The 23,445-nt window shown below is 34.4% G+C and overlaps 2 protein-coding genes across 5 annotated transcripts; both read right to left on the reverse strand.

Annotated features, from left to right (window-relative positions):
• Positions 1-318: 318 nt before the first annotated feature.
• D2hgdh (D-2-hydroxyglutaric acid dehydrogenase) lies at positions 319-8,027 on the reverse strand. Of its 3 annotated transcripts, none has more exons than XM_014245406.3 (8): positions 7,876-8,027; positions 5,653-5,748; positions 3,703-3,844; positions 3,240-3,631; positions 3,010-3,178; positions 1,187-1,316; positions 782-1,104; positions 319-721 (listed from the first exon to the last, which is right to left on the reverse strand). In XM_014245406.3, the coding sequence occupies exons 2-8, from the start codon at positions 5,743-5,745 to the stop codon at positions 471-473; spliced, it is 1,500 nt and encodes a 499-aa protein (XP_014100881.2). In that variant the 5' UTR covers positions 5,746-5,748; positions 7,876-8,027; the 3' UTR covers positions 319-470. The 3 variants fall into 3 exon arrangements, with proteins under 3 accessions (XP_014100881.2, XP_069966744.1, XP_069966745.1); XM_070110643.1 differs by having other exon boundaries at positions 7,865-8,009; XM_070110644.1 differs by lacking the exon at positions 5,653-5,748 and having other exon boundaries at positions 7,876-8,009.
• Positions 8,028-10,412: 2,385 nt separating this feature from the next.
• Positions 10,413-23,003, reverse strand: LOC106625737 (D-2-hydroxyglutarate dehydrogenase, mitochondrial-like). Of its 2 annotated transcripts, none has more exons than XM_070109935.1 (8): positions 22,858-23,003; positions 14,999-15,094; positions 13,733-13,874; positions 12,042-12,433; positions 11,796-11,964; positions 11,607-11,736; positions 11,209-11,531; positions 10,413-10,739 (listed from the first exon to the last, which is right to left on the reverse strand). In XM_070109935.1, the coding sequence occupies exons 2-8, from the start codon at positions 15,089-15,091 to the stop codon at positions 10,489-10,491; spliced, it is 1,500 nt and encodes a 499-aa protein (XP_069966036.1). In that variant the 5' UTR covers positions 15,092-15,094; positions 22,858-23,003; the 3' UTR covers positions 10,413-10,488. The 2 variants fall into 2 exon arrangements, with proteins under 2 accessions (XP_069966036.1, XP_069966037.1); XM_070109936.1 differs by having other exon boundaries at positions 14,999-15,127; positions 22,858-22,999.
• Between the last annotated feature and the right edge of the window lie 442 nt (positions 23,004-23,445).

Consider the following 23,445-nt stretch of genomic DNA (forward strand, 5'->3'; position numbering starts at 1 on the left):
CCGTTAATCGTAAAATTGATGCATAAGTAATTAGAATTTTTACGAACAAAAAACACTTTGCAAAGAAAAAAATGTGAAGATCCTTGTGATACAACCGATAAATATAAGGAATTACGTTATGAACTGGTTTCTCACCTTGCCTATCCACCATTTTGCTTTAAAACCAGACGAACTTTTCAGCATATCTGGCAATCAAACTTACCACCGACTCGATCGAGAGCGCTTTGACCACAACACTTACATATATTTTTTACCCACTAAAGCTGCGGTGATGCATGCTTCACCCATTTCCGTAACTTATACTCCAAAACTCATATCTACAATTTTGAAGAAAAAAAAATTGTATTTTCTTTTTTTAAAAAATTTGAGATTTAAACCTATCTAAAGTATGTCAATATAAATTTAATATTTATAACATTTTATTGATTATTACTTTAAATATCGAGAGGTTCAAGATCAATAGCTTCGTTTCAGTTAAGCACTTTGTACGGGTTCAAAATGCCATTGGGATCTAAGAGTTGCTTCATTTCGCGCATCTTTGAAATGGCCGCTGGACTTTTGCTGTATTTCAAATAGTTCTTCTTCAAGAAGCCGATACCGTGTTCCGCGCTAATGCTGCCCCTCACTTGGGATGTATACTCGTAGACGAAGGGTTCAATGCACTTGTAGATTTCTTGTGTGAATTCGGGGCAGCTGATATTCAAATGTAAATTCGAATCGCCTGCAAACATTGTTGTGGTGAAAACCATGCAGACAACTCACAAAACTAATGAAAACTCACCCAAGTGCCCATAACCGCAAACGCGTGACGCCAAGTTTCCCACACGTTCCTGCATCACCTCAACAATGTGGTAAAATTCACGCAGTGGCAAGGAGATATCATATTTGAAGCAGAAGCCATCCTCGATAAGCGCAACAGGCACCAATTCACGCAACTTCCAGATCTCTTGCATTTTACTCACCTCGCCGGTAATGGTGCCATCAATGATTTGTCCTTGCTCCATGCCATTTTCGAGAAAACGATTGAACTTCTCCATATCATGCTCAGCATTGCTACCAGACGTCTCGATCAACATGTAGAAGGGATAGCCTTCGATTGGCGAACTGCAGTTCAATGATGCAATGATGGAAATTATAATGAGTTACTACTTTATAATGGTTTATTTGACGAAAAGCTGGCGCTTACTTGAGTTTAAAGTGATTAACGCTGGCATCCAAGGACGCGGCATCAATCAGTTCGCAGGAGGATAGAATTTCACCCAAAAACTGTCGGGAATTGCGGAAAGTTTTGAGCACGTCATCGAAGGAGGGCAGACCTACAGATGTGTTAGGAAATAAAAAGGAAGGTTAGTAAAAATAAAAAATCTTACAGAAAGAGATGTTTGAGTATAAACGAACAAATTTAGTTGGATTTTCGTTTAAACGGCTAACTGAGAGAAAAAACCAATACCAATTGTATTGTTGTGCAACTAAGTTTCTGCTATTTGTCAATAGATGGCTCCAGCAGTTGGTTGTGATCGATTTTGATATCTCCAAAACGTGATAAACTTAATCTAGACATTTGAAAAAGAAACCCCGTTTCCACATTAGTGACTTTGTTTAGCTGTGAAAAAGTGATTAAGTTGCATGACCCGCCATATTCCCCAGATATAGCACCGTCCGATTATTATTTGTTCCGTTCGATGGCACATGTTCTGGCTCAGAAGCAGTTCCACTCACAAGACGACAACGAAAAATGGCTTGATACTTGGATAATATCACAAGATAAACAGTTTTATCGTAATGGTATTCGAGCTTTGCCAAAAAGATGGGAGAAGGTTGCGACTAGCGGTGGACAATACTTCGAATAATTCATTTGTAACCATTTTCTTACAATAAAATTGCATTTGCATAAAAAAAAAGGTAGAACTTAGTTGCGCAGCTAAAAGATGAGAAAAATTTTAAAACTGTCAATTTTAGTAGTTTAGTTTAAGTAAATTTACCGATACTTGCGACAGGAGATAGGAGCCACGGAGTATCCCACTTGGACAGCTTAGAATGCCAGTCCTTTGTGATGCCATCAACTTCTAATGTTGGATCAACATGAGCCTCGTAAATGGACAAAGCACCTTGAACCTGTCGCAAATTCATTAAGACGGTTAGACAGTCTAGCGAAAGCTGATGAGATTGCCAAAACTGCCATCCACTTAGCTGCCGATGCAGTTCAGGAAATAAGCAATTCGCTAAAAACCATACACAATGAAATTTCTGAAAGGGCTGACAGATGGATAAAGGCGAAATTGAATGCCTAAGAGGCATGCAGGATTACAATGATCATGTGCCCGGGAACAAAAGAAAAACACGCATGCTTTCTACTTACACGGTCTCGAAAAAACTGCAGAAAGGTTGTTGTTCTACATGTGTTAATGATGACACATGTAGAAAGGGCGGGGAAGTAAGCATAAGAGACACGCTAGAACATCTGCGCTGCTTCTGTACGGTCTTATCTAGAACTCGGCTTTGATATCAAGGAGTTTCGGAGTTCAACAAACCGCCATCTGGCATTATAAAGGACCTGTAGTTCTATGTATGGCGTGACAGCCAGGCAGTATATCCTAACCTAACCTACCGAAAGCTAGACAGAAAGTGTCTATATGCATCCACCTCGCCGTCTTCAATATTAATTCGACAGTCTCCTATAGGACAGTGTTCAGTTAGAACTCCCACCATTATAAGAGCAAGCTAGGTAGGTACGTAGAGTGGCTGTCTAACGACGCACCTAGGCCCATAGGAGGCCCATTGTGATACCACCGGGACTAATGTTCCCTCACTATATTGTCTCCTCTCTGAACCAACCTGTGCTTCTGATGAATTCAATAGATCTCTTACGGTTCACTCCTCCACATGGGAATATTAGGAAAAATGACGTCAGCAAATCAGCTGATTTTGTCAAAACCGAATAGATATAGTATGAAGACAAACGAGCAACTAAGCTTCCACACCCTACTATAACAACAAAAAATTCCTTACCCAAAAAGGCGACATGCTGCGCTTGTGGCTGCGGGGCACACAACATGGAAACCTTGGTCACCACACCGAGTGTGCCCTCAGAGCCAATAAAGAGATGCTTCAGATGATAGCCGGTGTTATCCTTTTTGAAGTCAGACATCAGATCAAGAACATCACCATTGGCAAGAACCTACAATCGAAAAAATAAAATAAAATAAATTAACCTTCCAACAAGCGAAGTATGTACGTACCGCTTCCACGCCAAGAACGCTGCCATGCAGATTACCATAGCGCAGCACACGCAAGCCGCCGGCATTCGTAGACACATTACCGCCAATGTGACAGCTGGACTTGGCGCCCAAATCGAGTGGCACCACCAAACCCAATTCGCGTGCTTTCAAATCCAAATTCTCCAAAATACAGCCGGCTTCGCATGCCACAATGCCAGTGATCTCATCGATATGCAGAATCTTATCGAGACGCGCCAACGACAAGACGATTTCATCACAAACCGGCACTGAACCGCCAACTAGACCGGTGTTGCCACCTTGTGGGCAAACAGCTAATTTACGTTCATTACAGTATTTTAATATGGCGGATACTTCCTGTGTGGAGCTGGGTCGCAACACCAGTTGGCTGTTACCTGAAAAATAAAAGAAGAAAGAATGCATACAAATCATTTCCTTCCGGCTATGAGGTGATGTGGCAACGTACCGCGCACGCTGCGCATAAAATCTACATTGTAGCCCTGCAAATCGTCCTGCACAAGCTGTTTTTTGCCCACGATGGACTCAAAGAAAGCAATGTCCTTGCCTTTTAAGCTGGCATAATTGCCACGTTTCACATTGTGACGCACCTGCAACGGAAAAGGAATACACAAACATATAATTCTTTTTTAAACACACGCAATCACACACAGTCACACACATGCAGAATAAAATAGAGTCAAAAAGAAAAGGCTGAAAACCACCCCTAATGAGTTTTTGCTTGGCTTTGGCTTTGCTTTTGTTTAAATGCGTGCTGGTTTATTTTTGGTAGTGTGAGTGTGCGGCATGGTGTCGCTTGCATACACCCCAAGCAAAGTGATGTCCGAATAGCGGCATAAAAGCAACAACAACGAAAACAGCAATGAAAAATTAAACTTTAGAAGGCGGAGCTGCCTTGAAGAGGTGAAAATTTTTAAATTCAACGACAGTTATATTAACACACATCACATGTGTCGTGCTGTGTTCGTTCTTGTTAGTATCACCAACCGCACACAACGTAAGCAAACCTATTAGCGACCCGATTCTCTGTTTGCCGTGCATTTGACAGAACGCACAGTCTTAAGTTGTGACATCATAAATGAAAGATGGCGAAACATTGTTTACAATTACTATGAATTACATTCTTCCAAAGTTATTATTTTTAGCAACCTACCCATTCAAAACCTTCAGTCACGTAAAAAGAAGTGGTGAGTAAGATTCATATAAATATCCTATTTCACTACTGTCTTCATCTTTCGCCCTGTTTTTGTTTAAAGAAATTTTGTGCAAGTCTTTCTGTTTTCCCGCGGTTAGTGCTTATTGTACTCGAGTCAACCGATCTCTACTTCGACAAAAACTCCTCGCAAGTCTCAATGTTTAGTTACTGCCTGTCATAATACAATCGTTTTGGTTCTGAATATCTTAAACTGATTTGCGCATACAGCGACTTGAGCGAAAAACTTGCACAAGCAAAGATTTCTTCCAACATACAACTTACCACAAACAGCGCCCCTGATTTTGGCCAACTCCTAATTATTCTCCAACTACCTTATATGTACCCATAATAATGATTTACGCGCCCGTGATTGTATATATACCTTATCATAGATAGTTATCGGTTAGTGAGGAACTTTTTCCTGCCTCTCATATACTCAGTATAGTCTTCGTTTGTTAAGTATGTTTTCTCTAGCTTAGCAAGGCTTACAGCTCAAAAGGTATGAATCCTCCCCAATAAAACTGTAATTGGCTTAAGACCGTACATATCGGTTAGCAAAAAAAATAAGAGAGATTATTACAAGCAAAAAACTCTAGTTAAAAGAAATTCATTATTTTTCCAATAGTTGGCTTTAAGAATATGTATAATGTTTAAATTCATGTATAAGTGCGATCGGGTTACGCTATATGGCGTTAGTAAGGCAAGGTTTTGAAAAAAATTTAATTCCAAATAGCGAGTTGAAAAAAAATGTTAATCACAATTATAATTTTTATAATTAAAAACAAAATAATAATATTTTTTGAATTAAAGGTTAAAACATGACCGAGTCCAGAAACACTTTTTAAAATTTGTACAAAGTAATATTTTATTATAATTTTAATTTTACATTTGAAATTAATCGTTAAATCGTGTAAAATTAAAAAAAAATGAAATATAAATATTTATTAATTCCTAATTTATGTAATCCCTTTCATAATATTGCATATGTTCTGGCCAAATAAAAATAATATTTTTATTAATTTTACATTTGACCGTATGTATACATATATTTTCAATATATTTAGAATTTTTCAAATTGAGCAAGGGTTACAATAAATGTCTAATCTAAATGTTTTTCATAAAAATATGTATACATATTTTCTTAATTCTGCACAAGTAAACCAAATATCACATACATATGTACATATATGAATATTTACCAACCTGTGTCAATTCCGGAATGCCAGAAGCTTTGTATGTTCTAAAAAATGATTTCACAACACTCAGTCGTAGCTTTAGAAGTCCAGTTGCCGACATTTTCTAAAACCGAAAACAAACAAAAATATGTGAAAATTTCTCATGTGTATAAATGGCCATTTTCTATTTATTGTACAACCAAAAGAGGCGGTCTTTAACTTTTAGGCTAGTTCATCATAAATTGATGAAAGAGATGGAATGAGATTCATAGTTATGTTCATCCAAAACAAATGGCTGCAAATAAGAGTGTAGTTATTACAGCAGCGATATATACTCTCTTTATTATGAAGATTTGCCTCTTCAAACGTAAACCAGCAGAGAAATGTCAAAAACGAAATCCACACAAACCGCAGCCAACTTTATGCACTATTGCATTGGACGTCGTTTGTTGACATTTCGTTGTATCTTTGGTCGCTATTTCGTCTAATTGTAATTTCATTGAATTTTTTTTCTTTTCCTAATGTAAAGTGTTACTATAATAAAAATGTTTATTGCAAAGAAGCGACGTTACTAACAATATGTTAATGCATTTGTTTATACATCGTTTATAGTGTGGTGCATTTAGAACAAGAGTAAAGTGATTTATTTTTCTGTAATTGCATTTGTAAATGAAAGAGACGCGTTCTTGTCCGTGTGTGTTTGTTAGTGTGCGTACAATTTTAATTAAACACAGTTCTAGTTTTCTCGTATTTCAAACGTTTTTATGCTTGGAATCATCTAATTTGCCGAAAATTTGAAGCAATTTCTTTAAAAGGAGAAGAATTTGTTAAATTTTTGTATAATCTATATGCAAAAAAAAAAGCTAATTGCTTGAAGCGGACTGCGCGATATACTTTTGTTTATGGTAAGTAAACTTTGTGACTTAATTTATGTCTGGTGTCTGGCCGAGTGGCAGGCAGTCAAATTTTGTGGCAGGTAAACAAGCAACAGTTGAAGTCAACTACTGGTGGTGGTGGGCACATCATCAAATGCCTAGTAGAATTATAAATGCATTAGCACAATGAACTCTTGTGTAAGTTTACGATAATGGTTTGCGTGTATTTTTTCATGTGGAGAAACGGTGTATATGCGCTGGCTGTTATTAATACCTTAAAAAATTCGGCTGGTATGAAATTTCGGCAGAAATTATATGTGCTTAAGTTTGTGTTTGTGTTTAATAACCTTTTTTGTGTTGTTTTCTGAGTGTTGTGTTCTAAATAGCCTTTTAATGTTAGCCAAAGTTTGCGGTAGCGAAATTTTTGCACATAACTGTTTTGCCGACGGCTTTTGTGAATCAAAATTATTCCACCAAAAAAACTTCATATCCACCGAATTGTGCTTCAAAAACTTATTATTATTTTTAGATATAACTTTAATGTGACTTTAATCAAGATTTTTAATGGCCTGCTATGTGGAATATCATCTTCGTGCGCAAAATAGCATATAATATGATTTCATTATATACAAATTACATACATATGTACAACTGTATATTTTGTCATAGATCTAGAGCTTCATTATCAATTCCGATTTATATATACAAAGTCCTTATCGCTTGTGATTTTAGATGTTGACATGATTGTGCATAATTGGTTAATGCTTAGAATAACTTTGATTTACTAGCAACGCATACAGTATTTTAGCTTACTTTTACATCTAGTAGTAACTAATGCAGTGTGTTATCAAAATCTTCGAGACACTATAACTTATGTAATTAATAAAATAGGCAAAATGATGCACTCAAAATTCAAGTGTGGCTTTATAAAAACATTTCTTTCTGTCTCTATTGATAAGGGCACTCGTGGCTAAATGTTTATTATTTTACTTATCGCATTTCTATATATATGCACATATGTAGTATATTTATTAAAAGATTACAGATACCAATGTGCAAAAGATTTAACAGTTCACAACAAAAACAAAAAATAACCACACAAATAAATAATAACCCGCTTAACATTTGTTATGGAATGCAACATTTTACAGGTGTAACAACCCTGCTTCTGTTTACAATTCTTCTTCTACTGAGGTTTACAACGCTTATACGCGTTCGTGCGTGTGTGCTACATGTAAACAAACAAGAGCGTACGTCAGAAACTTGTTATACACTACATAATTTTCACATATTTCTAACGATAAATGTGTGTTCATTCATTAATTATTATTATTATTTTGCTTGCATTAACTTATAGCCGCTTACTTTTTACTTACTTTCTCCTTTTGTATAAGAAATATCACACACAACTATTTAACGAAGAAAACACAAAACAAAAGCAAGTCACACCGTTCAATGGCTGCGTTCGACTATAGAAATTTTTGCGCATTCAACCAAAGGCCGTCTTTCCTCAGCAGAAGTAGTGAAATCAAGCGAATTAGAATATGATGAGAATAGAACATATGCATGATAATGAACGCGCCCAAGAATTGTAAAAATGTGTGATAAAAACAGCGGCAAACTCATTGAAATAGCCAGTGTGAAATCTATGGCGATAATTTACAATAATCGATAATTCTTTGTTAGGATCGATTACAATTATCTTTTATGAGAATATGTTTTTGGCAAGTGTAATTGAATAAAATTAAGGGAATTTATAGCAGTATTAAATAAATTCCCAACTATACTAATGTTTAAAGCTTTTTAAAAACTTTTTTAAAATCGTATTTCAAATAGTATTAAAATGAAGCAGTTGAAAGCACATGAAGCTAATAATGGATTATTCCGTAAGTGTTAGTCCTATATTATATTATATAAACTCCATAAATACGAACAAGTGTAGCCGAAAAATAAATACACATATGTATACATTAATACAGTGAAGCCAGTAAAATTAAACTAATTTCAATTAGTTATTCAAGCAATTGTTCAAGTATAAAAAAAATTATGTTACCAACAGTTATTAATATGTCCGTGCTTGCAATAGGGCTGTTCCTTTGTGCTTATTCTACATTAATATAAATTATAATTGTACTAAAATAATAATATTAATTTATGTGACAACTCCACATTTTCCTTTAATACACAGTATTGCACAGGTTTACAGTATTTTACTGTAAGCAAATCAAATAAGAACACATATGCGTTTGTCAGTCAACTATTCTTAGTGGACAAATAATTATTTATGATAAAACAGAATTTAGCTAAACAAGAGTTGCCATTTCGTATGATTTAGTTATTGGTGTTCTTAAAATAGTTTAGTTTCTATATAATCCTATTTAAGGCTTGAGAAAAATTGTTCGAGAAAATTGATAAATATTTTTTTATAAATTAAAATTAAAAATGTACTATTTTGTTTAAATTTTTTTTCCAAATCCTCAAAAACAATTTAAGTTGTGAATTTAAATTGTGATGTCTTAAAATTACATGTATACCATCGGATCAAATATGACCCAGACTGACAAAAACCAAACATATCTACACGTATTTTTTTATAAATCTTTCTTGACGCCCTCAAAATAGCTTACTGAGCCAAATCAAGCAAGCCAACGCTTAATCCAATCTTTCTTATATTTGTTTTAAACCTAGGTTTTCGCTTTAAGCTCATTTTTGGAGCATCATTCGTCGCTTTTTTATTACTAGATGGGAAAGATTTCATTTTATGAATGTAGTTGAATTTTTGGTCCTCAGCTACGTTGTCAAGCATCTTTTTTCGACCACTACTCGACGTCGTTTTTGCAAAAGATTCAGGTGTTTTGGTACGAGTTTAGCTCTATACGCTTCATACCCGAAACATTAACCGAAAAAGCTTTGTGCCACTCAAAAACTTGTGTTCGTGATAAAGTAGACTCCCCAAGGCACTTCTACAATATTATCACCGATTCCGTAACCTCGATTATCTTGGAAACAGACAATTTTTAAGCCAACTTGTCAGACTGTCAGTTTACACTTTTAGCGTCGCTGCCAAACACACATTTATTAACATACGGAGGCCAAACATCACCCGAACATAAAAAAATCGTACCAAAAAATCAAAAAAAAAAATCGGTTGTATGGATTCAGTTTGCGGGTAAATAGATTAGTCCGGGTCAAATTTAGCATACTTTATTTATTTAATTAAATTTTTTCAACCAACCTTGTTCGGCTTTTTCTCTATTTTCATTTTGCATCTAGTGGCAACTCGCTACTACTTAACCATATGAACAATTTTGCTAACATTTTTGTTGTTTCGTTTATTATCATCATAAATCATTGCGCTTTAAACAAACCCATACAAAAAAATTTTGTATAGCGGCGCGTGTTGGTATTATTGCTCGTTCGCTTTACACCATTTTTCGCTAGATAAACAATAAATAGAATTATCACCATAGTTGTGGCATAGCACATACTCACCAGAGTGAGTTGAATATTTCTATTTCTGCGAGAATCTACTTATGGAAATAGTGGAGCTATTTAAATATTTGAAGAGAATTGGTTTTCAAACTGATTTCTCTTAGCAAGATTGGAAAGCCACACCCATCGGACCCGCATAATTTACGCACCTATGTATATAACTTTCCACCGTGACATAAAAAAGCGACGGCATGTTTGGTGCTCGATTACTTTGTGCTGCTGCTGCTGCTTGTATTTGTAGTCATTGGTAGATCATGTGACCGGCGAAAGAGTAAGGTTTTCATTTGCTGTAGTCGAGGAAAACTATTTAAGCGAATAGCATTGAGTTTCTTCTTTAGGTAAATAAATGTTATGTATGTGTGTATGCATGTGAATATGTTTAACAAAGAAAAAATAACTGATAAGTTAATATAAATGCATATTTGTTGGAGGTTATGTTTATTTATTTTTTTGTTTTATGTAATATACACACTTGGCACAGTTATATAATCTCGATATTAATTCAACACCTTATATGGATTTAATATACCCTTAGGATCCAACAGTTTCTTCATATCACGCATCATTGTAATCGCTTCCGGTGATTTACTATATTTTAAGTAATTCTTTTTGTTAAAACCAATGCCGTGTTCAGCGCTTACGCTGCCTTTCAGCTTGTGAGTATACTCGTAAATAAAAGGTTCAATCATGTGGTGTAGGTCGTTGGTATACTCCGGACAGGAAACATTCAAGTGTAAATTCGAATCGCCTACAAAGCAAAAACAAATAAGAAATAAAATGAAAAAGAGTGTTTAAAAACTGCGTACAAAATGAAAACTTCTTTAAAATCAAAAAGAAAAGAAAAAGCTTTAACTTCGGTTCAACCGGAACTATTGTATGTATAATACACTTTACAAAAAAAAAGTTTCCAAACAAAAATTTGATTTTGAACGGTAAGTTTGTATGGCATTTATATGCTATGTATAGTGGCAGCTCTTTGGAGAGCATAGGACGTGTGTAAAATTTTAGATCGATATCACAAAAACTGAGGGACTAGTTCGTGTATTAACAGACGAACATGCCTAAATCGACTGAGCTCGTCACGCTTATCATTTATATACATACATATGTACATACATACATATACAAATATTAAGGTCTCCGACATTTTCTTCTGGTTATTAGAAACTTCTTGGCAAACTTAATATACTTTGTTCAGGGTATAAAATTGTACCAACCCAAATGTCCAAAACCTGTGACTCTAGTCGCCAGCGGTCCTATACGTTCCTGCATTACCTCCACTATACTATAGAAATGCCGTAGCGGCAACGAAAGATCATAGTAAAAGCAATAGCCGTCCTTGGTTAAAGCCATCGGTGCCAGCTCTCGCAGCCTCCAAATTTCCTGCATCTTACGCGCCTCACCCGCTATGATACCATCAATAATTTCACCCCTTTCCATGCCGATTTCCACGAACTTATTAATTTTCTCCAAATCGTGTGTGCCATTGCTGCCAGATGTCTCGAGTAGCATATAAAATGGAAAACTTTCAATTGGTGAGCTAAAAAAAATATATTACATAATTATTACTTAAAATATGCTAAATATATAAATACATAAGTTTTGATGTTCATACTTGAGTTTAAAATGTTCGAAACTGGCCTGCAGCGTTGGCGCATCAATCATTTCGCAAGCCGATAAAATTTCACCTAAATTTCGTTTGGCGCTTTTGAAAGTTTTGAGAACAGCATCAAAGTTGGGCAAACCTTAAAAACCACATGCTGTTATAGAATATATAAATAATGGCACAGGCTTCATAAATTACCCAAAAAGGCCAAGTGCTGTGCTTGTGGCGCTGGCGCACACAAAAGCGACACTTTAGTCACCACACCCAAAGTGCCCTCTGCGCCAATGAAAAGATGCTTCAAATGATAGCCTGTGTTGTCCTTTTTAAAGTCTGACATTAAATCTAAAATTTCACCATTCGCCAGCACCTAAGCAAGTACATTATATATGTATATACACATACATACTTGTATATATATTATATGATAAGCAATTTATTACTCACCACTTCCAAACCTAACACGCTGCCATGTAGATTGCCGTAGCGTACTACACGCAAGCCACCGGCATTGGTGGAGACATTACCACCAATGTGACAGCTAGATTTGCTACCCAAGTCTAAGGGCACTACCAAGTCTAATTCTCGCGCTTTATTATTCAAATTCTCCAAAATGCAACCCGTCTCACATGCTGCTATGCCAGTGATTTCATCAATATGCAGAATTTTATCTAATCGCGTCAACGATAAAACAATTTCATCGAATACGGGCACCGCACCGCCCACCACACCGGTGTTGCCACCTTGCGGACAGACAGCCAATTTACGCTCGTTGCAATACTTTAAAATGGCAGAAACCTCCTGTGTGGTACCGGGTTTTAGCACCAATTTGCTGTTACCTATAGTTGTGCGGTATTAATTTTTTTGAATTTACACTCTTGAGTAAAGAAATATTACAAACGCACAATAAGTCATTAATGTGGCTTAAATAAGTAAATCAACTTGATTTCAAAGTATTTCAATTTTGCCTAAGTATTTAGAAGTATTCTCATAATTGTGATAGTGTTATTAAGAGCAAGTCATGTGATATTAAAACAGTTTTTAGAATAATTAGTGGGATATGCAGTAGGAAATTGGCTGGCAAAATTTATATAAAAATCATATATTTTTACACTCTGAACAGGTTATATTAAATTTGCCATGAAGTTTGTAACACCCAGAAGGAAATGTCGGATGCTCTATAAAGTATGTATGTATTATAAAATGATCAGCGTGACGAGTTGAGTTGAGTTAGCCGCGTCCGTTTGTCTATATATACGCGAATTAATCGCTCGGTTTTTAAGATATCGATCTGAAATTTTCTTCTCTGAAATTTCGTTCTTTTCTCCCCAAGAAGCTGTTAACTTATCGGAACCGACGATATCGGACCGCTATAGCATATAGTTGTCATACGAACTGAACAATCAGAATTAAGATAATGGCATTTTTATGCCCTTTTATGCTATAAGGCATGCACCTGTGAACCGTGCAATCGAAGTTAACGTTTTATTTTTTATTTTTATTTTTGTTTTTGTTTTTGTATAAATTCATATATAGGATTTAGAGCTGGAACTATCGATAGTTTTATTTTCGTCTCACTATCGATAGTTTATTTTGACTATTGATGGTTTATGCCTTAACTAGACTTACCAAAACGTTTCATAAAATTGCAAAATTTTACTTAATATACCATAAATAGCTACAATTTGATCTAGTCTAGTAATACCAAAAAAAATTGAAATTTAATTTTGGATAACATGGTAGCACTTAAAATCATCTTTTCATTCATTGCTTGGCTGCGCGCATGTGGATTTAAATATTTGAAATAATGTACAAGTTATCAAATTTTACTATTATTTACACTTTATTTATGAGTTAAATGAGCTACAATAGAAAGAATATTACGGAAATATTTACAATTAGGTAAGAATTTCTAATGTTTTGAAATGCCAAATGAACTGTACAAAGCAAAGGTCTCTTAATTAAAACCCGTAAGAAGTAAGTAGATTTTTACGAAAAAACTATCGATAGTATTTTTAAAAAAAAATGTAGTTATTTATTAACAAAATGCTACCAAAAAATGTTAAATCTCGAATAAAAATGCATTGTTAGACCTATCAGACAATCACTGTATAATTAGTTGGGCACAGGAAACATACCTCGCACACTACGCCAAAAGTCCACATTGTAAGCTTGTAAGTCTTCCTGTAGTGCGTAACGTTTACCAACAATGGACTCAAAGAATGCAATGTCCTTGTCTACTAAGTTGGCGTAGTCGCTGCGTTTCACATTGTGACGAATCTGAAAAAAAAAATTGAACATTATGATTTTTGACTGCAATTTAGCTAATGAATACATATCTTTAGAATTCTACACACATTTCTTCATATTAACATAAATTAATCGTTTACAAAACGAAGCGAAATGAAATTACAACAAAAGCATTAATCGATACTCTGTTATAGTGTATATTATTTTAATTATATCATTTACACATTGATATATTATTTCTCAACGTTGTTTATATTTTTTGAACAATAAGAAAGATGTTGATTATAATTTTTGTAGCAAACTCAAAAAAAAAAGTTTTCAAAGTGTGAGATTTGTTATTGGGACTCTTATTTTATTAGTTAAATTGACTGGTTGATTATCTTCTTTTATCGCTTCTTTGACAAATTATGTAGATAATGTAAGATTATTTCAGTAATAGTACGACACAACTACAATATTACACTATTCCATCATAATAATAATGTTTTAGGACCCTAGCTAGGTAGCTAGAGTGACTGTCTGACGACGCACCTAAGCATAAGTATATGAGGCCCATTGCGATACCACCGGAACTAGTGTTCCCTCACTCTATTATCTCCTCTCTGAACCAACTCGTGCTTCGGCTAAAGTTCATCAGTACAAATAGTTTTATGTGAGCAACTTCTGAGATGTCGTCGAAAAACCATTGACCGATAGTTGCGATTATTTTCCTGTATAGAGCCATTTATTCGCATAGAATATGGTTTACAGTCTCCTCTTCTTCTACCTCCGCTTCTGCAATAATCATTGTATGGTGCACCTAGTCTGCTGGCATGGCCACCAATTAGACAGTGACCTGTTAGCACTCCTACTAAAGTCAGGAGATGTCATTTTAGAACACTAAAGTGTCAAAAATTTTTGTTTATGTTTTTTGAAAATCCCAGACTGTCCTAACACTTGAATTACAAATCTCATATTACTTCATTGAACAACCCCAAAATATTTGGACAGTTTATTAACTATTTGTACTGATGAATCTCAAATAACTAAAGTTGAGTTAAGCTGAGGTTGATATCTGCTATCTATAAGCATGTTTTTATATTTCTAATGTAAGAATATTTTTTTATTTTAGAAATTTAATTTATATAGTTATTTGTTAACAAATTTGTACTTACCTGGGTTAATTCTGGACTCCCAGCTGCTGAATAAGCTCTACGCAGAGGCTTTGCTATCAGAGCTTGTAATTTTACTATTCTTCCAAGTGACATTATCTATGTAATAATTGGAAATGTGTATAAATAATGCTATTTTTTGCAAAATATAAGAAAAGGTAATTGGAAAAAATGTAACTAAAACCATGTATCAAGGAGTGCAATTTAAAAACTGAAAATAGTGCAGCTGCAAGTTATCAGTAAGGACCATGGTTCACAGCTGCCCAATTGGGATCCTTCGCAATTCTTGCTGCGAAAATTAATCCCATAATATAACCTAAACAAACAACGGCAAGCAAGATAGTAAAACCTCACTTTATACTCTTTACACATCACTAAATTTGCTTAGTCTATCTTACTGGTATGTTTTAGTTTTATATCATTATTCTTGTGGAATATCGATTTAAGCGTTTTGGAATTTCTTTAAGCATTTTTGAAAATGGTAACATGCCTAACGCACACCTATGTAGTAAAAAAAAGAATGTCTCCGTTCAACTCGAGAACTCGAGAAATAAACACAAACAATTTTCGATATATAAATTCAAAACTTATATATTTTGTACAAATCAAGTGTTCTTGTTTAGTGTTTTCGAGTTATGGAATTTTATTTCAAATAAAATTAAAATAAATCCCAACTACCGAATTAAAAAAAAATCCATTCTTAAGCATATAATTAAGAATTAAAAAAGAAGAATTTGCTTTAGAACTAACATTTTTTCGAGCTCATTCAAAGAGAAAAGTAATATTTTAAATTTTTAATACCAAACATCTTGCATTAAAAAATTAAAATTTAATTTTTAATCCCAACATCGGGAATTTTTAATTTTTAACCCTAAATTTTTGAATTTAAAAATCCGCAAGAATGCAATGATTTTTCGGTCAGTTAATTCGTCTGTCTACCTTTTTGTGCACATGTTTTCAATTTTTATTTTTATTTTTATGTAGCTTGATAACACTTTCGTAGAAATTATCGCTTGTACAGACGGACGGACAGACAGACAGTCATTTCAACTTGTCTGGTCTTCTTGATCATTTATATATAAATAACCTTATATCTAACTCGATTAGTTTTAGGTGTTACAAACAACCGTTAGGTGAACAAAACGATTATACTCTGTAGTAACATGTTGCGAAGGTATAAAAATGCTTTTTTATTAAATCGCTGCCATTTTGTCATACTTTTGATTCAACGTCAAAAACAGTAGAGAGATTCTAACGCGAAGTAGACGATCCTCTTTAAGTATATTCCCACTTGCACTGCTTTTTATACTCTCGCAACCTGTTGCTACAGAGTATAATAGTTTTGTTCACCTAACGGTTGTTTGTATCACCTAAAATTAATCGAGTTAGATATAGGGTTATATATATATAAATGATCAGGATGAAGAGACGAGTTGAAATCCGGGTGACTGTCTGTCCGTCCGTCCGTCTGTCCGTCCGTCTGTCCGTCTGTCCGTCCGTCCGTGCAAGCTCTAACTTGAGTAAAAATTGAGATATCTTTATGAAACTTGGTAGACATGTTTCATGGTACCGTGAGACGGTTGGTATTGCAGATGGGCGTAATCGGACCACTGCCACGCCCACAAAACGCCATTAATCAAAAACAAATAACTTGCCATAACTAAGCTCCGCAATAAGATACAAGACTGTTATTTGGTACACAGGATCACATTAGGGAGGGGCATCTGCAGTTAAAATTTTTTTTTTTAAAGTGGGCGTGGTCCCGCCTCTAATAGGTTTAATGTGCATATCTCCTAAACCGCTAATGCTATAATAACAAAATTCACTGGAAGCAAATGTTTTTAGCACTTCTATTGACGGTGTGAAAATAGTTGAAATCGGGTGGCAACTCCGCCCACTCCCCATATAACGGTACTGTTAAAAACTACTAAAAGCGCGATAAATCAAGCACTAAACACGCCAGAGACATTAAATTTTATCTCTGAGATGGTATAAGATGACTTTATAGGAACCGCGTTCAAAATTAGACAGTGGGCGTGGCACAGCCCACTTTTAGGTGAAAACCCATATCTTGAGATCTGCTTAACCGATTTCAACCAAATTCGGTGCATAACGTTCTTTTCATGTTTCTATGTCATAGTGCGAAAATGGGCGAAATCGGATTACAACCACGCCTATTTTCCATATGACACCATTTTAAATACCACTTGATTCTTTCACTTTCCACTATGCAAATCAAGCAACAATGATTATATCGGCGTAAAACTTTGCGTGAATAATACGTTTAAAGTATGCCACCTTGTGACCAAAAATTTTCTAAATCGAACCAAAACTGTTCAAGCCCCTAAGTACTAAATATGTGGACCCCAGTGCCTATAGTTGACCTTCTACCGAAAATATCAGTCAATCCACAAAGAAATCTCAAACGAGTATACCATTTGACTTTGCGAGAGTATAAAATGTTCGGTTACATCCGAACTTAGCCCTTCCTTACTTGTTAGATATAATATTATAACTGTATATTGCACATAATTCAAATAATTCAAACGTAAAATTTGAAAAAAAAGCTTCCTAATAGCGCTTGTAGTTTTATCCTGTAAACTTTGAAAAATATTGCTTGTTAATATAATGCCTTTAACTAGTCGCAATTTAATGAAATGCAAAACCATTACCTAATAATAAAAGTAATAAATTACGTTAAAACTAAATTCCCTATGTATGCTCAGTGCTTGCAGAAGACATTACAAAAGTAAGTGTAAGCATTAAAATCTCCTATTCTTAAAATAACTTTTAGTGGCTTCGGCTGCAGGCAGTAAGTATACACAATATATACCGTAAAGAGAGTTATACATTACTATGAGTAGCTATATGCTTGCCTATGTACATACATATGTATGTATATGTGACTATTCAAATAATCCACTATAAAATCATCAACATTCATATAGCATTATGGAGAAAGCATCCCTCGCTACCCTACCTCATTATCTCATATAATTGTACATACATACATATATGCATATACCCATGCATAAATAAAAGATAGAAAAATGGAGAAGACGGCATCGAAGTCTCAAGTCAGCACGAATCAAAACCCAAAAAAAAATGTCGTGTGTGCGCCATATTGGCAGGCAGCCGCTAACACGGCTTCCAGCAACGGTGCAACGTTCGTGTTTGCCGTCGGCAAAACAGATTTGGCGCTCTGTAAGTTTTTCGCTTCAACTTATGCGCGCGGGTGAAATAAGAAAAATATCTATATTTTCATTAAAATTTATTTACAAATAATAAACAAATAGAAGTAAACACGAAGTTCACAGTTTTTTAGTCGGTCATTTCTTATGATTTGTATGCCTTTGAAAACTTTTTGATTGTAATGCAAGAAATAATAGTACGCTTGCTTAAATTTTTAATGGCGCTTCTATCAAAACAAAATTAATAAACAATTTCTAAATAGCAAATGTACTAAATACATATATATATATATATATATATATATACATTTGGGTGGGTCAAAAAAAAACGAATGTTTTTTTTCCACTTGATACGCTCAAAACTAGGTTCTTAGACACTTTTAAGAAAATTTCTCCCAAGCATGAGCTCTTAATTGTAACGGGAAGGTCCTCCGCCAAACAATTTTTTCTTATTATCAGATTGAAAAAGAGAAATAGGCAATTTTTTTTTACTGTTTTTTTTTTTAAGTACTGTATTAAATGATTTCAACTGTGAAGGATATATTTATGTGTACATACGGTTATGTACTTAATGAATATATACATATATACCAATAATTATAGCGAATTATTTGATATTTCCGAAGTTACTAAACTGCTGCAGTGATTCCGGCCTTCACCGTGGTTGAAAAAAAAGATTTTTACTCTGTTTGATATTGCCTATACAACCACCAATGATTGTTAAAAAAAACTGAGTTTTAACAAAATGACAGACTTTGAAAAAAATTTCGAATTTTCAAAAAAAAAAATTAGATGGTTTTTGGTCGCCAAAATTAAATTTTTCGTCTGTGCAATCAATAGCTTTAGTAAAAATTAAGATGTCTTAATGAAACTTGGTACACGTGTTCTTTGGTAAAAAAAGCAAGGAGTTCGTAAATGGACGTAATCGGATTACTGCCATGCCCACAAAACACCATTAATCGAAAACGTATAAAGTGCCATAACCAAGCCGTAAATAGACATAGAGAACACAAATTTGGCACAACGAATCACATTAAGGAGGGGCGTCTGCGGTTTGAAAATCTTTAAAAAGTGAACAAATTTTTTCAACCCTCTTACGATAGTGTGAAAACCGCCCACTCTCCATATAACGGTTTTGTTAAAAATTATTAAAAGTGTGTTAAATCAATAACTAAATGCGTCAGAGACATTAAATTAAACATATATAGGATGGCACAAGAGTCCTTTATAGCTGTAGGTGTCAAATTTGAACGATGGTCGTGGCACCGCCCACTTTTAGTTGAAATCACGTATCTCGAGACCTGCTCGACCGATTTTAACCAAACTCGGTACATATCATTCTTCTGATATTCCTATGTTACACTGCGAAAATGGATCGAATTGGACTGCAACCAGGGTTGCTTCGCATATAACACAATTTGAAATTCCATCTGATTCTTTCACATTTCAGTATAGAAATAAAACACCAATGAATAAAACGGGTTAGAACTTTACACGAATAATACTTTTGAAATGTGACATCTTATGTCCAAATCGAATCAAAACGGTTCAAACCCCTAGTTGCTGAACATGTGGACCCCGGTGCACATAGTTGACTTTTTATTAAAAATATCGCTCAATGTGTGAGATATGTATATAATTGAAATTTGAAGAGAATCTTATCCCCCATATAGCTAGTGTAAAGATTTTCAATTTTCCGGGTGACTTTATACCGCATATATCGACCAATATGTGAGTTATCTCAATAAAAATGAGAGAACTTGTTTTCCTCATAATAGTGCATCTTTGTGCCTAAAATGGAAAAATTTTAGTGAAAAATTGACTTAGCCCCTATATAACTAATACCAAAATTTTCGAACATCCGGCTGACTTTACTCCACATTGATTAGTGAACGTATCTAAGGTACCATAATGAAACCCAAGGATGATTTTATTTATACGAGGCCTATCAATAGTATGTTGTATTAGCAAAAACAGATAAAATTGGGTCAATTTTTTCTAACAAGTTTTATGGTGAATACTCGTATGTCGTTCAGTGTGTGAGTTATATATTTAAAAAATTCTTTGAAAATATGTTCTCAAGTATACCTTAGCAATGTCCAATATAATGCAATCAGCCCGACCCTTTCTTTATTCCGAATATATTCCATATAATGATTGCCATCTATTCACCTAACTTTAAACCGTTCAGGTTGGTCAAATTGTGTGATATTTTAATGAAATTAAATGTACAAGTTTTCTTTAAAATGATATATGGTTTAGCGTTGAATTAAAATGGAATTGGTCTAAACTTAGGTGACCATATTTGTCCCGGCAAAATCCGGTACGGTTTTCTTTAGTCGTCGATTTTTTCCATATTATAATTCATTGAAAATAGCGAGTTATAATAGGTGAGAGGCAACACAATTTTATTCAATTTATTATTATTTTTATTTCTAAGCCCGGGACGGCCGGAACGCTTCACTCGGAATCCAGACTGTCCCGGCCAAACCGGGACGAATGGTCAGCTAATTCTAAACCTCATATCCCTAATACGGATTTTCCACATCAACTCAATATATAGCCTCTTCGGCTGAGTTGATATCACATGTATCTCATTTGAAGATGAGATCATGATGAAGATAATATAACAATAAAATTGAGTCTAAGTTAATGGTCTGAGTCAAGAAGATACCAAATTGGATTGTAATTTATTCACGATTTCTTCGAATAATGGATGTTTAAATCTTTCGGAACATGTTTTAATATAACGTTTTGCCAGCACCTGAATTCATTTGATTCTTGAAAGTTGCAAGAGTATAAAATGTTCGCTTACACCCGGATTTAGCCCTTCCTTTTGTTTTTTTTTTTAAATCTGAAACAACAATATCGATATGGAGAACCAGAAGATTGTGTACAAACAAACAAAATACAGAAACTCGAATATTCGATTCTAATTTAAGAACGTTTAATGTATTGCCAACTCTTATACTCATTTCTAGCAATTCTAATTACTGCAGGTTCTAATTTGCGAGCGTCGACTGTATCCACAAAATATATGCTTTTATTTTTCGAAATTTCTCGCTACATACAGGTTGGTTGAAAAGTTTCTGCCCTCGAAATGAGAAAATACTGATTTTGGTACGAAATATATTTTTTTATTCAATATAATCTCGCTTAACTTCAATACACATATTCAAAGGATCCTCCAATAATTTAATGCCATCACTATATGGACTTTCCGAAAGCTCTGCAAAATACGGCTGTAATAACTTATTCATTCGACGGAAATCTCTTTCCACGAAGCAATTGTTTCAGGTTTCTGAAGAGGTAGTAGTCGTTAGAAGCCAAATCTGGTGAATACGTTAGATGCTCAAGCAATTCGTAATTTAATTGCCCAAAAAACTGATGCCATAACCTTCTTTGCTGATTGTTGTGACTTCACCTGCTTTGGAGATGAACAACCAGCTTCGGTCCACTGTAAACATTTTTGTTTCAATTTAGGATCATAGTGGTAGATCCAAGTCTCAATTATGAAGTACTCGTTCATCTGAGATGCCTATGGCATTAGCAATTTCTCTCTTAATCAAACTTGGATCTTCACTAACAATATTATAAACTTACTAAATGATTTTTGTTGTGGTTGTGGTTTTTGGTCGTCCTTCGCGTGAAACCTCTTCAAGCCTAGTACGTCCACGTTTAAATTCACCAGCTCAAAATTTAACTGTGCTTTTTGAAGGTGAGAACTCCTTATACACTTCTAATAATTGTTCATAAATTTCCTTTGCTTTCAAACCTTTCAAAACAAAGAATCGAATCGCTGCGCGAAATTAAATTTTTCCATATACCTATGTATACTCTGACACGTGAACTTCAAATGGCTTGTAAATAAAGAATTAATTGACAGAATGACTGGTAACTTTGCATGTGTTCTCACGACAGATATACCAACTTGAGAAAACCAAATTTGGAGCTGGAAGTGCTATTTCTTGGTGAGAGCAGAAACTCTTTAACCAACCTGTACAATAAATGCTTACTTATCATCTCAGGAAACGTTTCCATTAATAAAAGATAACTAATTTGATATGCACAATCACAAAATAGTTAATTACGCATAGAAACACTCATTTGGTATTTGGTTTAACTTATTCGGGTGCATTATGAAAGCAATAAACTCTACATTTACACATTATCAGGTGTTTAACATGCGAGTGCAAGGTGAATTTTATGGTAAGCGTATGCAAATCTGTCATAAAAGCTAGACGCTCGGCACTATATACTATGTAAATGTACAACACGTACATATGTACCTCGACTTTGAGTTACAAAACGGTATTTGTTTATGTTTTTAAAATACAACATATTTCAAATACTAATTTATATAAAGGTCATACTCTTTATTAATTAAAAAGAAAAAAAGTTTGTTGAATATTTGCGCGCAATATTTATTTAGTAAGTGATGAGCAGTAATATTAAGTTTAAGTTAGATGTTAGTAAGTCCCACAAATTTTCTACGAAGTCCACCGCTTGTCAATTATCTCACAGCACTGCTTGACACATTGATTGTAAACAATGACAAAGATGTTTTCTTTTTTTGTATATTTTCTTGCACATTTTCACTTCACAAAATAGTTTATATGTATATATTTCCGTTAGCTGAGAATTAATTTGTTGATTAACATAAATATTTACACTCTCTATTATTGCTTCTCCGAGTAATCAGCTAACTTTATGCACATTCGGCGACGCGCTCGTAACACTTGTGAACAATATCTTTTTAACGATCGACCGCACAGTAGACGATCAAAACACAAAATCAAATGCTAATGGGCGACTCGGACAATTTTTATTAAAAGCTCGTGCCAGCAACAATGCAAAAATCGTATGCATAGATAAGACAGAGCACTATTTGCTAAGCGCTTACAGTGACTCTAAAAGTTTTTCATGTTTGTTTTTTATACATTTTATTAAAGTTTACGTTTGCAATTTTAAATATCGGAAAATCGGTTATGATAAGTCGTGTAGTTAGAGGTCTGCAGCAGTCTTATTTTTTTTTAAATTAGATGTACTTAAGGAGTTAGACCAGCCTAAGGCACTCAAAAAAGGCCAATTTGACAATTTATTTTGTGAGTAAAGAAAAAGTAATCGAATTTTTCTCTTTCAGCCTTTGTTACTTGCATTCGAGGGTATAAAAAATTTTATATTGGCAGTTTGATTTAGCTACTGGGCTCATCTTTGGAATACCTTTTTTCAGGAAGGCCTCTAGGGACAGCGGTGATT

The sequence above is a fragment of the Bactrocera oleae genome, chromosome 5, assembly GCF_042242935.1.
Source record: "Bactrocera oleae isolate idBacOlea1 chromosome 5, idBacOlea1, whole genome shotgun sequence".
NCBI classification, from domain to species: Eukaryota; Metazoa; Arthropoda; class Insecta; order Diptera; family Tephritidae; genus Bactrocera; species Bactrocera oleae.